At 44.3% G+C, this 12,548-nt stretch overlaps 1 protein-coding gene across 1 annotated transcript in view; it reads left to right on the forward strand.

The window, feature by feature from the left end:
- Window positions 1-1,272: 1,272 nt before the first annotated feature.
- COL5A2 (collagen type V alpha 2 chain) overlaps window positions 1,273-12,548 on the forward strand; it is a 140,731-nt gene continuing 129,455 nt past the window's right edge. Inside the window, exon 1 of the mRNA XM_055308458.1 lies at window positions 1,273-1,471. Coding sequence (XP_055164433.1) covers window positions 1,375-1,471 — 97 coding nt within the window. The 5' untranslated portion in view covers window positions 1,273-1,374. The remainder of the gene's footprint in view (window positions 1,472-12,548) is intronic.

Consider the following 12,548-nt stretch of genomic DNA (forward strand, 5'->3'; position numbering starts at 1 on the left):
TGGCAGTGGTGAGGAACGGCCCCAGATCACGAATGCTGCTCTTAAAAGGCAGGTGTAACCGGGACTGCCACAGAATCTGAAAAACTGGTGTAGGAGTCACAGCAGCACCATCTCCTCCTACGTGGCTCTTTGCCATCGGGGACGTAGCTAATACCGTGTCACTCATGTTAGTGTCGCGAAGCTGTGTACACTGGTCGGGCCAAAGCCCTTTCCTCGCAGGAGAAAGTTGGGGGCACAGGGATGATGGGGTCAGTGTTTCTGCAGTCGGTCAGCGCCGAGCTGCTGTGGGAAGCGAGACTTTGCACACCAAGTGCGGTGTGTGCCCCCCGTCCCTGAACCCGAACATAGTAGCCTGGCTCCTGAGCTGGTGAAGCTTTCTGGGACAAGAGGGCCCTGCAGATGTGCCCCCCTCAACCACAGATGTGGAGAAGGGCAGAGGTCAGCGGGGTGTCAAGCATGATGCGCCACAAACCGATTTGTCTGCAAGTTTCTTCACCCAGACGTTACCTGGGCACAGGTTTACTAGTCCCCTTCCAGAATCTGGGGGAGAATCGGGCACAGGGAGGCAAGACTGTGTCCTCTTCAGTCAAAGGAAAGGGTCAAGATCTGATCCTTTGCCATTCAAGCTGAACAGGAGCCGTGGGTTATCTAGACCCCAAACAACTGGGCTAAGAGGCTGGATCTCCTCCCTAACGTCTTTTTCAGCTTATAGGGGACGAGTGAGAGGTGAGGGGGTGTGTGTCGGGGGAAGGGCTGGGGAGGGGAGGGTGGGAGGATGGGGCTCTTTTTCCAAGCGGTTTTTCTCTAAAAAAAAAAAAAAAAGAAGGAAGGAAGGAAGGAAGGAAGGAAGGACGGAAGGAAGGACGGAAGGACGGAAGGACGGACGGCAAGAAAAGAGAAAGGAAGCGAAACGAGCGTCCGTCGCCACGGTCGGGTCCCACTCGGGTCTGCCCCGTAACCCGAGCGCGGCCCCGGCTCGCAGGCGCGGGCTCTGATTCGGCCTCTCGCCGTCAATCAGACGCGCGCTGGGCGTGCCCTGGGCGTGCCCTGGGCGGCGGGAGGCGGCGGGGGGCGGCGGGGGGCGGCGGGAGGCGGCGGGGGGCGGCGGGAGGCCGCGCGGGGCCGTCCTCCTCCTCCTTAAAGCCGCGCGGCCGGGGCCGCCCCGCTCAGACGGGCCGGGGCCGGGGCCGGGGCCGGGGCTGGGGGCCGGGGCTGGGGGCCGGGGCTGGAGGCTGGAGGCTGGAGGCTGGAGGCTGGAGGCGGGGCTGAGGCCGGGGCTGAGGCCGGGGCTGGAGGCCGGGGCTGCTGCAGGAGCCGGAGCCGGAGCCGGAGCCGGAGCCCGAGCCCGAGCGGCCCCGTCGGGGCGCAGGCGGGATGGCAGCAGCCTGCGTGCGGGCGAGCCCGCTGCTCCTCGTCGCCGTCCTCGTCGGCCGCTGCGTGGCGGTGACAGCGCAGGACGACGGCGACGACGGTGAGTCTGCCGGGCGCGCGGCTGGCGGCGGCGGCGGCGGCGGCGGCGGCGGCCCCGGGGGCGGTGACAGGTGTGCCCCGGGCCCCTGCGGAGTCGGGGCGGGCCCGCCTGGACGCGGACACTACGCGGTGTGGACGAGGCTCGAGGAGCGCCCGCCGCGGGCAGCCGGGGCCGGGGTCGGGGTCGGGGCGCCGGAGGCTGGGGCAGGGGGTCGGGCTGGAGGTCGCGGTTCGGGGCTGGGGCTGGAGGCTGGGGCTGGAGGCCGGGGGTCGGGGCGTCGGGGCGTCGGGGCTGGAGGGCGGGGTCCGCCCCGCGGCTGGAGGCTGTGGGTGGAGGGTGGGACCGGGGGCCGGGGCCGGGGCCGGAGGCTGGAGGCTGGGGCGGACGGCGGCCGGGGGGAGCCCCGCGCTCCCCTCCAGCTGCGGCTCCCGAGCCTTTGTTTAGAGACCCCGCCGCCGCCGCCGCCGCCGCCGCCGCTCCGACAGCGGATCCCCTTTGTGTCGGGCTCCTCGTCCTCCTCCCGCTGCGGGCTTCGCCGCCTTCTCATTGTCGTTTGGGATCTCGGAGCACTTGGCCTCCGCGGAGGCGGCCTCGCTGCCTTCCCGGGGCGGAGGCGGAGGCGGAGGCGGAGGCGGAGGCGGAGCAGCGGCCCCCGGAGCCGCGGGCCCCCGGCCCCGCCCCCGCCCGCGACCCAGCCCCGCCCCGGATCGCGACCCCGACGCGACCTCAACCCCGACCCCACCTGCGACTGCGACCCCGACCCCGACCCCGGGCGGACCGCGGCCAACCCGCCGCCTCCCCCGCGGCGTCTACGGGCGCTTGCGGGGGCCTTATCCTTGGGGCGCGAGGGGGGGGGTCACCTTTTCTTTTTTTCCTAAGCGATTTGCGCATGTCCGGGTGGGGTGGTACTGCTGGGCTGCCGCAGAATATAAGAAAATACTTAATTTGGTTCCACTGATTATTAGATCCTTATTCTCCGGACGTGTTCTTTTTCAGAATAGGCCATTATAGACTTCCGTGGCTATTTAACATCAAACTCAACCTTTTAAAACTTAGCACGTTGGGACTTTTCGTGTCTCCTGCGGTGTATGTCTATGTGCACACATATATAGACACACAAATACATGCCGATACATGCAGATGTGTATGCACATGTTTTTTGACCTACCTCTGTGTATTTTTGCTCTGAAGATGTTCATGAAAATCATCTAGAGGCCACAAGTTCTAAAAATCATTTAAAGAGTGAAAATAAGAATGTGAGATACCCAGCGATCTGTGCGGAGTCCCATAGAGGGGGCACTTTCTAAAATCTTGGAGCTTTTTATATTACTTTTTATGTTTTAAAAACAGACCGTTCAGAAAAGGTAAAAGTCTTGAATTTCTTTGTAATCGTGTGAAAAACGTGCATGGCTTGGAAGGGTGGGGAAAATAACTGGGAAGTAGAAGTCAGAAAAGGGGAGAGAAAAAACAAAAATTACAATAGAAATAGCAAATCTAATTAGGAGAGTTCTCTCCCCTCCCCACCAAAACAACGACTTTTAATTTAAAAATTCAAACTTTCCTTGTTAATATAAGATGAATGACTTACTTTTATAAAGTGTGGAAATGATTGAACATGTGAATAAGCGAAAGGAGTGTTGCATAAGGTTAATGGAATAGGCTATATATGCTCAAAGATTTCCCTAAATAGTTGTAATTACTCTGTAGGTGTTTCTGAAAAATAAGGAGTTAAATTTTTCTTACTATGAATTTACATAAAAGTTAGAAATTTGTAATTTGGTGCAAAACAGTCTCCATCTCCTACCAACCCTTCTTCCTCCAATGTAACCAAACAGCACAGTAGCCAGAATCTCAAACATCAGATTTTACAGAAAAAGTGTAATTCCTTGCATTCACATTGCAAAAAATAAATTCCTCTGTTTTATTACTCACCCTAGGAGAGTATATGTGTTAAAAATTTCAAGAGCAAAAGAAAGTAGTATGATCTTATGTAAAGGTGTCTAGAAGAGAATTCCAGAATCCAGTATACTCAGAGTTTTGTGACTTGTATTGTACTTACTTAAGGTGCATGTTTTGGTTTCAGTTATATTGAATGGATACTTGGCAATATTTTGTTTCCCCTGTGCAGGCTTGACACCAGGTTAATAAAAGTGTCAGTTTTGAAACTCCATGTGATTTTAAGTTTGGGGAAGAGTAAGTTCAGGTAAATGCTTTAAACTAAAGAAATATCTAAAGTACACATACAAAACAAGTATGTTTTTCAATTTTTCGCTATAACTAAACCATGTAATCTGTTATTGACTTTGTAGACAAATATGTCCTCTTTGAAATGTAGAGATGTGTTATCAAACTTTAATATTTAATATTTATGTGTTACAAACTTTGATATTTTTTCTTTTCAATACTTCAAGGTATATTTTTCATCTATTTGACTCTGGTTATTTTACCAGAAATGTAAACATAGGCATAGTGGCGCTACCTGATAGAAATTCTTAGGAATGATGTGATGAAAGTAAGGAAATAAAGTTTTAGGCATTTTAGGCCCAAAACTTTACTAATTGTCAATAAGTTTTAAGAAGTGAAACGATTTTTTTAATTCCTAAAAACTGAAAAAGTAAATTCTTAACTGAAAGGAGGTTGAACTAACTTTAGTTGAAACTATTAAGTAACAAGAATCAGAGTTAAGATGACAAAATCAGCTTTTCATGAGTTTTGGAGTATGTGTGTTTGTGATGGTGGTGGTGGGATGCTTTGAAAGTTTCCTTTTTTTTTTTTTTTACTGTAGGAGAAGATACTATAGTGCATTTATAGTAATTTTGACATTCCTAAACAAAGTTCTAGCTCCTAGTGAGTTATACACATTCTCGCTTATTGGAAATGCACAGACTTAGAAAATCATCTTTGGTATGAATCACTGATTTCAACAACAGAGAGAGAATGGAGAGAAGGAAAGGTGCAGAAATGTACCATTTTGTTTCCAGAGACCAGGCAGGTAACCTAAACAAGTGAAGCAAGTGAGTGTTTGTACATCAACAGGGATGATGGGCCTGTGGAGATCTGAAGATGCATGCCCACTTTAAGGCATTCAAAACTAATGTTTTCAAAAAGCATTGCATAAGCCAAACGCAGTATATCTGACTGCCAAGTTTGGCTCATGGACCATAAATCTGCAACCCTCTTGTTGCAGCCCTACCCTGATATCCTGGACCCAAGCCAACTTCTGATGATTAAAGACATGAGGGGCTCACAGTACTTTTTATATCATGGTCCCTTGCACTTTATTATGCTATATCTGCCACTTATCTGATTGTTAAAATACAAAGTTGAAGACACAAGTGCTTATTGCTCGGTATTACTTGGATCAGATCATTTTAAAGGAAGTAGAGAATATGAATACATAGCTTAAGGTACTTGATCATTCATAAATCATTTAAAACTCATTACTATTAAAATAGATACTTTGGATCATGTAGGATATGCACTTTTCTTTTGTACTGAATGTTTTAATTTGGGTTCAGCTACATCTAGCAGAATGCAGTAGTAAGCCAAAAAAAAAATTGGATTTCTTTTTCCCCTCTCTTTTTAAAAGAAGCTTTCAGGTAGTGAAAGGCTGGTGTATTAGCTCTACAATGCTGTCAACGACTCCACCCCTTTCTAGTTCTCTAGTCTCCTATCCCTAGAGTATGACCCTTGATGTGATGGTCCTAGATGGCTTTTGGAGTTCCAGCCATTACGTTTACTTTCTAGGCATCTGGATAGATGATGAGAGACAAAGGCTGTGAGTCTCCTTTTCTCACGGAGACTGTCAGGTCTCCATGCCATTTCAACTTGCTTCTGACGGCTGGAATTGATCATCTTGTTACAGGAAGCCACAAGGGAAGCTAGGAATTGTAGTCCTTCACCTAGGTAGCACTCATCATGTACTCTGCTGGGTAGAGTTACCTTCTGAAGGTTATAAATGAAAGAACAGCTGTTAGGAGGCGACTGTAGTCCCAACCACGATGAGGATCAGCCACTTTCAGTTGAACAGACCTGCTTTCAATGGGCAGGGTATAGTTGTGATCACTTCTGAGTAGGCCGTGGAGCTCAGAACATGGGATGGAACTTAAATGAGGCTGCAATTCCTTGCTTCCTAATTCTTTTCAGATAAATTTACAAGTGCCTGTAACCTTTATCCAAAGCAAAATGAAGCTTTACTTTGAAGAGTGTCTCTATCTATATACAGACATAGATAGATATACATAATTTTTTAAAATATTTATTTTTTAATAGGGGCAGGGGCAGAGGGACAGGGAGAGAGAGCTGCAGAGCCTCATGGGGCTCAATCTCAGGACCCTGAGAACATGACCTGAGCTGAAAACAAGAGTCAGCCATGCTCAACAGACTGCACCCCCCAGGTGCCCCGATACAGATGATTTTTTTATATTGGCAAATATATATGGCAAAACATATGTTTTGACCATGACTCGTTTAGTTCATGCATAAACCACGCACAGATCCATGTTGAGCTGGCCATATAATCATCTGAAGAGCTTGTTACCAATATTGATTCTAGGCACCTCTCCTTTCCAAATACCCTGATTTAGTAGGTTTGGATGGGATTTGCAAGCTCTGCAGGTGTTGGTTAACCACTGCATTACATCTCTGCCTAACATTCCTTTGATCTTGATATAGCCCAGTTGGCTTCTTGTTCCAAGACTGCACAACTTGACTTGATAATAACTTGCTATTCCAGTTATTCCTTTTAGTTACAAGGCTGCCTAATTAAGGTTTGTAGATAAACCGTTGCAAATTCCCCATCATTTTGGGGAAAAAGAACTCAAGCCCAAATCCTTTTTCATGGTGGCTGAGGTAAATCATTCAACTATACCATGGACTCATGTTATCAAAATTTCCAAGTGAATATATAGGTTTCATTTTCTCTTTCCCTTCCTGTTCTTCACACTTTTAGCACTGTTACCACAGGCGTGCATTGCGATTCATTGTGTTGATCATTGTAGAAATGCACATAATGCTGATGTGAGGTAAAAACAGAAAGAGAAAGCTTTGCTTTTGAGGAGATTGGAAACATGTTGATCTATGACCACAGAAAGAAATCTTTTCTAATTCAAACAAGGTGCTCCTACTTGAAAGACAATCATACATCATCATTTTGCCTTTGATCATATTTATAAAATGTTTAAAGGTCAGTTTTTGACTTACCATTTTTGCTCTGAAATCACAACATTGACAAATTTAGATATGCATATGAGAAATGTAGTAATGGTAGGGAGAAGACTAAAATTGCTACTTATTGATTTATTGTATAAATTTGGGCATGTTGTACAACTTTATGTAAAAATGGAGTTAGGAGGATGTTGACAATTCAGTTTTTCTCTTAGTTTCTCTCCAAGTAAATTTCACGTGTATTTCATCTAAATTTCCTGTAAGACTGTTGAGCCCTTCTAGTCAGTGTTTTTTTTTTTTTAATTTTTATTTATGATAGTCACAGAGAGAGAGAGAGAGAGAGAGAGAGAGAGAGAGAGAGAGGGAAGCAGAGACACAGGCAGAGGGAGAAGCAGGCTCCACGCACCGGGAGCCTGACGTGGGATTCGATCCCGGGTCTCCAGGATTGCGCCCTGGGCCAAAGGTAGGCACCAAACCGCTGCGCCACCCAGGGTTCCCTAGTCAGTGTTTTTAAAAGTATCTACTCTTGCCATTTGCTGGAGGGGGTAGGCTATCCTATGGAAAATTTTGCCTTAAAATTGTGGCCCCATTGGCAACCTTAATGTTTGTTTGTTTTTTTTAATTTTTATTTATTTATGATAGTCACAGAGAGAGAGAGAGAGAGAGAGAGGCAGAGACACAGGCAGAGGGAGAAGCAGGCTCCACGCACCGGGAGCCCGATGTGGGATTTGATCCCGGGTCTCCAGGATCGCGCCCCGGGCCAAAGGCAGGCGCCAAACCGCTGCGCCACCCAGGGATCCCAACCTTAATGTTTTTATTATATTTTATTGATGTGTTCAAAACTAAGCCCTTCAGAAGGAATCAAAGTGTTTCCATCTTACATTGAATATACTGAGGAACAGTGTATAAGAAAAATCACAGTAGTGTAAGATTCTTCTTATCTGCATGCATTCTACAGAGAAGGTAGTAATGTTGACAATATTAATGAATTAATATTAATAAATTAATGGAAACTTGTCCCTGTATCTCTCTGGTATAATGTTTAAACTAAAAAATGATTACTTTTTTTTTTTTTTTTTAAGTTTCTCCTGGGAAGGAGAAAAGACAGTCTCACAGTTCTTTTTCTCTATTTTTTTCTCTTTTGGGTGTCTGCTCAATCAGAATTATAAATTTGGTTTCAAGAGACAACGAATACATTCTCAGTGGCAGTGTTACTTGCCGCATACGCGTCACCACCTGACGTAGTCAGGAGAGTAACCCAGTCCAGCAGTCGCTAGGAAAACACCCGGGTTCTGGTCCGTCTCCGCCATGAGCAGTTTTGCCACCTGCAAAGAGGGCTTTAGCCTCACCAGACCTTTGGGTCCTTATCTAAAGTTTGGAAAATGTACACACCCCTGCAATCTGATGGGACTCTTAGCAGATCATTTGGGATCCTTACCTGAAGGTAATTTTAGGAGACTTAAATGAGACCCAGAAAGTGATACTACAATCTGATCTCAGTCATCATAGGTACAAACTTTAGCAGTGTTATTTTTGACTTTTACTTAATCTTTGAATTTATTTTGAAAAAACTTTTGGATTTGCTCTCCTTCCATATTTTTGTGTGTTTCCCATTTCCTGGGGGAACCTGCTCCATCATGCTCTCTTTTCTGTGACTACAACCACCTCCTTTCTCTGGGGTCTTTCCCCTTGTTCTGTAAACCAGCTCAACTCTCTCCAGGGCCTGCGTCTGTCTCACACCCTTAGTTCTTAGCCCAGCTGCTCTAAAGGCCTACTCTAGTTTTCTGTCTCTGCCACCATGCCGCACTCATCCTGATGAACTCTGACTCTTGCCCCATTCCAGCGATGCTGGTCCAGTGAGAGGAGGCCTGAAATGTTGGATGTCTCAGTGGGTCCCTTGTATCTGTCTTATTAGGCCTGTCTCCTTAATTCGATACAACTAACCACTCCAGCTCTCCTGAAAGACTACTCTCTGAAAGTTCTCCCTCTGGCTCCCAGCCTCTTCCTTTCAGTTTCATGGGCAACTTTTTAAATTTTTTTTTTCCCCACAGGATTTAGTTCAGTGGCCCTCCCTGTCTATTCTCCTCCTAGATTGTCCCAGAATCGCTCACCCTCAGGGTTTTGCTTAACAGCAAACTGCTGATAATTCTCAAATCTTTCTCTGCTATCCTGATCTTCCACAAGAACCTCAATACCTAGCTTCTCTCTGATGGGTCATAACCACTTCAAGTTTGGTGTATCTAAAACTCAACTCATGATGGTCATCCCATCAAGACGAGACCCATCTTTCCTATGTATTCCTTCTATCAGTTAATGGCAACATCATCTTAACTGGTCACTCAAGGAATATTCCAATCAGTCACTAAATTTTGCCATTCCATCTGCTAAGTAGTTCCCAGATAAACCCATTTAGCCCTCTCTTCTACAAATGCCTCAGTTCAGGCCCACATCAAATCCCCAGATTATTGCAATAGCATTTAAATTCCCTGCCATGCCTCCTGTGTGGCCACTTCCCATTCACATGTATATAGACCCCCTCTGCTGCCACTGTGATATAAAACTAAAATCTGATCACGTCATTACCATCCCTGTAACCTTGTGCTGACTCCCATTGTTGGGGAAAAGGATAATGTTCAAGCATCTAAGGATGGCATAGAATACCTTTTATGATCTGGCCCATTTCTAGATTCTTAGTCATATCAGCTGTCACTCTGCCTCAAAATAGGAAAGTGCTTGTACTTCCCAACTCCCACTGCACATACACACCTGTACTTTTCCTTTTTTTCACTCACCTCTGCCTTCCAGATTCCACTCCATGTTATGAATTCATTTTATATGTTAGGTACATGATAGTTTTTCCATACATTTTTACCAGTTGAATATTATTTTTGAAAATCTAAGAAAATATTTCCCACCATTTATTAGTGAACTTACGTTAAACTCAGTTTTTGCAAATTTGCATAATCTTGAGCAATTTTTGAAATGTCTTTATGTCTTAGTTTCTTCATCTATAAAATTGGAATAACAATTTTTACCTCAAGTAATTCTTATGAAGACTATCATGTATAAAAACCACTTAGGTAGTATGGATCCTGACAAATAGCAGGAGCTCATTAAATGATAGTTGATATTGTTACTTGATTACTATTTAATAATACAGCAATAAATACTTATTAGGTGATTATGAGAATGAAAATTACATATTATTGAAAAATAAAAGAATTAACTTTTGCTCTCAGAGAGGAAAGTCTAGTGGAGAACTTAAAATGCAAACTTTACCTACTGTTGTACTATGGTCATTTTGATAATACATCAAAGTATGCAACTCATTTCTAACGAGCTGTATCTTAAGCGGTCTAAAAATTGGACTCTTCAAACAATAGAGCTTTATAGTATCAGCTCCTTGAGTAGGATTACTATGGGAAAAAACAAAGGAAACATCACATCTTTCCGTGGAGCCTGTCTCATGGCCATGTGGTTTGAAGCATCACCCGCCTCTCCCGCCTCACACGCCACACACACACATTTCACTCTCCGCAATGGTTTCCAGTGTGTGAGCAAGCCAAGCATGATTCCCTCCATGGCCCAGTGCTACCTCACGCCTGCCTACCAGCTCTGTCTCAGAGTTTATTTTCTGAAAATATGATAGTCATAAAAGTCTGTTCAAAATTGGAAGCTTATTTTCCACACTGCATTGCACTGGGTTGCACTCGGAATGAGAGGAATGGCTTCCCGGGCAGGGATTTACAAGGCCGCTCCCAGGACTGTTTGGTACAGTGGTGGGGGTGACCATCTTTTCCCAGACTTGGCAGCAAGCCCTTCCTCCTCCAAAGGCTGCTCGTTTCTTCACTCCTTTTACTCCCTGAAGGTTTTTGTGAGGTTGACTCCAGAAAGCAGAAACTGATAGAGGAAGTAGGTACATTATTCATGCTCACACTCTCCTTCCTTTGCTGCTTCTTTCTTCTCGGTTTTTTAAACTTAAACAAAATGATGGGTTTGACTTAGAGGGACGTTTGCGTTGGAAATTCACCAGGTAATTTGTAGCTGTGAATTCTTTTAATTAAATCTTTATTACTCAGTATGGTGGTTCTGTGGCCATCAGCTTTAGATTTTTCATCATGGAATTCTAAAAATATGGATGGTTTCCATAGCAAACAAACTCCTTTATGAGGATTTAATATTTTCATTTATCTTAAACAGCAGTCATATGCTTACTATTTGTTTCTAAGGTAGAAGAACCTATCAGATTTCTTTATGCTGCTTCAAAATGGTTGGTAAGCCATTTCTTTCTCATTCTTTGCACAGCTTTATATTGAATAAATGATTAAGTTATAGTTTAATTTGGAACATCATCTTTCTCATGTTAGTGCTAATTTTTGAGGTAGAATTTCTGGTAGGATGGACAGTGAGGTTAACTGGTTACCATAGAGGATGAATTGCAAAAAAAAAAAAAAAGTTCCACATTTTCTCATCTTTGGCTATAAATACAAAACCTTGGAAGCTTTATAAAGAAAGCTTATACTTTATTTTGAGACGGCAGAGGGTACTGGTCATTCCAAGGCAAATGAGTGATTCTGATATAAGAATTTCCTTTTACACAAATTTGTACTGAGAAAAAAAAAAAAAAAAGACTTGGACCCTGGAAGGAGGAATAACATTTCCTCAGGAATCTTGCGTTCAAGCCTTAAGGTGCTAAAAATCTTATGTCTTTCTGAGTGTTCATTAAAAAAAATCTCACTTCTCTAACCATTTCCCATTTCCCCTCAAATCTTGACATCTACTGATTAGATTAAGTGGGTGTTTGTGCTTTTATTTTTCTCCCTTAAGCATAGTAAAATTGAACTGAATTTTGCTGAGAAACAACTAATAAATTCCTGAACTAATGGAATTCTCATTAGCCCTGGAAGATTTCAATCTTCTTATGATCTGTTTATTATTACTTTTAAAAAAGTGGGGTAATTGCATTATGTAGAGAATGAGACAAAAATGAAACAGAATTACTGCTATAGACATTAACCAGTGAATACCATTGGCAGTGCTTGTGTTTGGATACCTGGAGGAGGATGAAATAAAATTAAATTAGTATTTTTATGATAACTAGTATTTTTCAATAATATTTTGGCATATTCAGCATGAGTGTTTCATAAACTTGCCAAAGCTTACACTTACCTGAGCTACCTACATCTGTTCCATGGGTGCAATGTTACACAGTCCTTAGAGGAATGAGCAGGTTCAGTTCCAGAAAAAGTTTTAAAACAGATGACTTTTGTTTTTGTTTTAGGAAAATATGCTTTCATCCCCCTTTCTGTTTGAAGGGAAAGCATTCAGAATTCTGCATGAGAATCAGGGTCTTACCCTGCAGCTCCACCTGGATGTCACCTTCCCAAATTTTGCTTCAAGTTAGACTTTTCCTTGGAGCCTAACCTCTAATCAAAACTTAACTGTGTGTGGTGTCTTCTTCTTTCCTGCTCCGTAAGACACTAATGCACAACACATGCTCCCTTAGTTACTGTTCTATAATGCACAGTTTTAGTATTACTCCCTTACAACGAGAGCTAATTATATGGTAATTTGCCTTTTGCAATCCTTTTTCCACTATTCTCTGGCCATCAGAATCAGCAGACACCCTGGCTCTGGGTGAAAACTCCACCGTCGCATCTACTCTGTGGCTCACGCTTTAGGAGGATGAGACATGGCTGTTGTGGACACTGTTTTCTTGCCCATGGAGGGTTTCACCATCAAGACATTAGAATCACTTCAGATCCAATCTAATAGAAACTGGCAGTTGCTTAAGTATAATCAAAATGGAAGTTTCCCCACGAGATTCTGTTTTTGAAGAGGACTTTTGAGTTTCTTCAGGATAGACTTCTACGGTAGTGCACCATGTGGAAGGCATATGTGCTTGGGAGGA

The sequence above is a fragment of the Nyctereutes procyonoides genome, unplaced genomic scaffold (assembly GCF_905146905.1).
Source record: "Nyctereutes procyonoides isolate TBG_1078 unplaced genomic scaffold, NYPRO_anot_genome, whole genome shotgun sequence".
NCBI classification, from domain to species: Eukaryota; Metazoa; Chordata; class Mammalia; order Carnivora; family Canidae; genus Nyctereutes; species Nyctereutes procyonoides.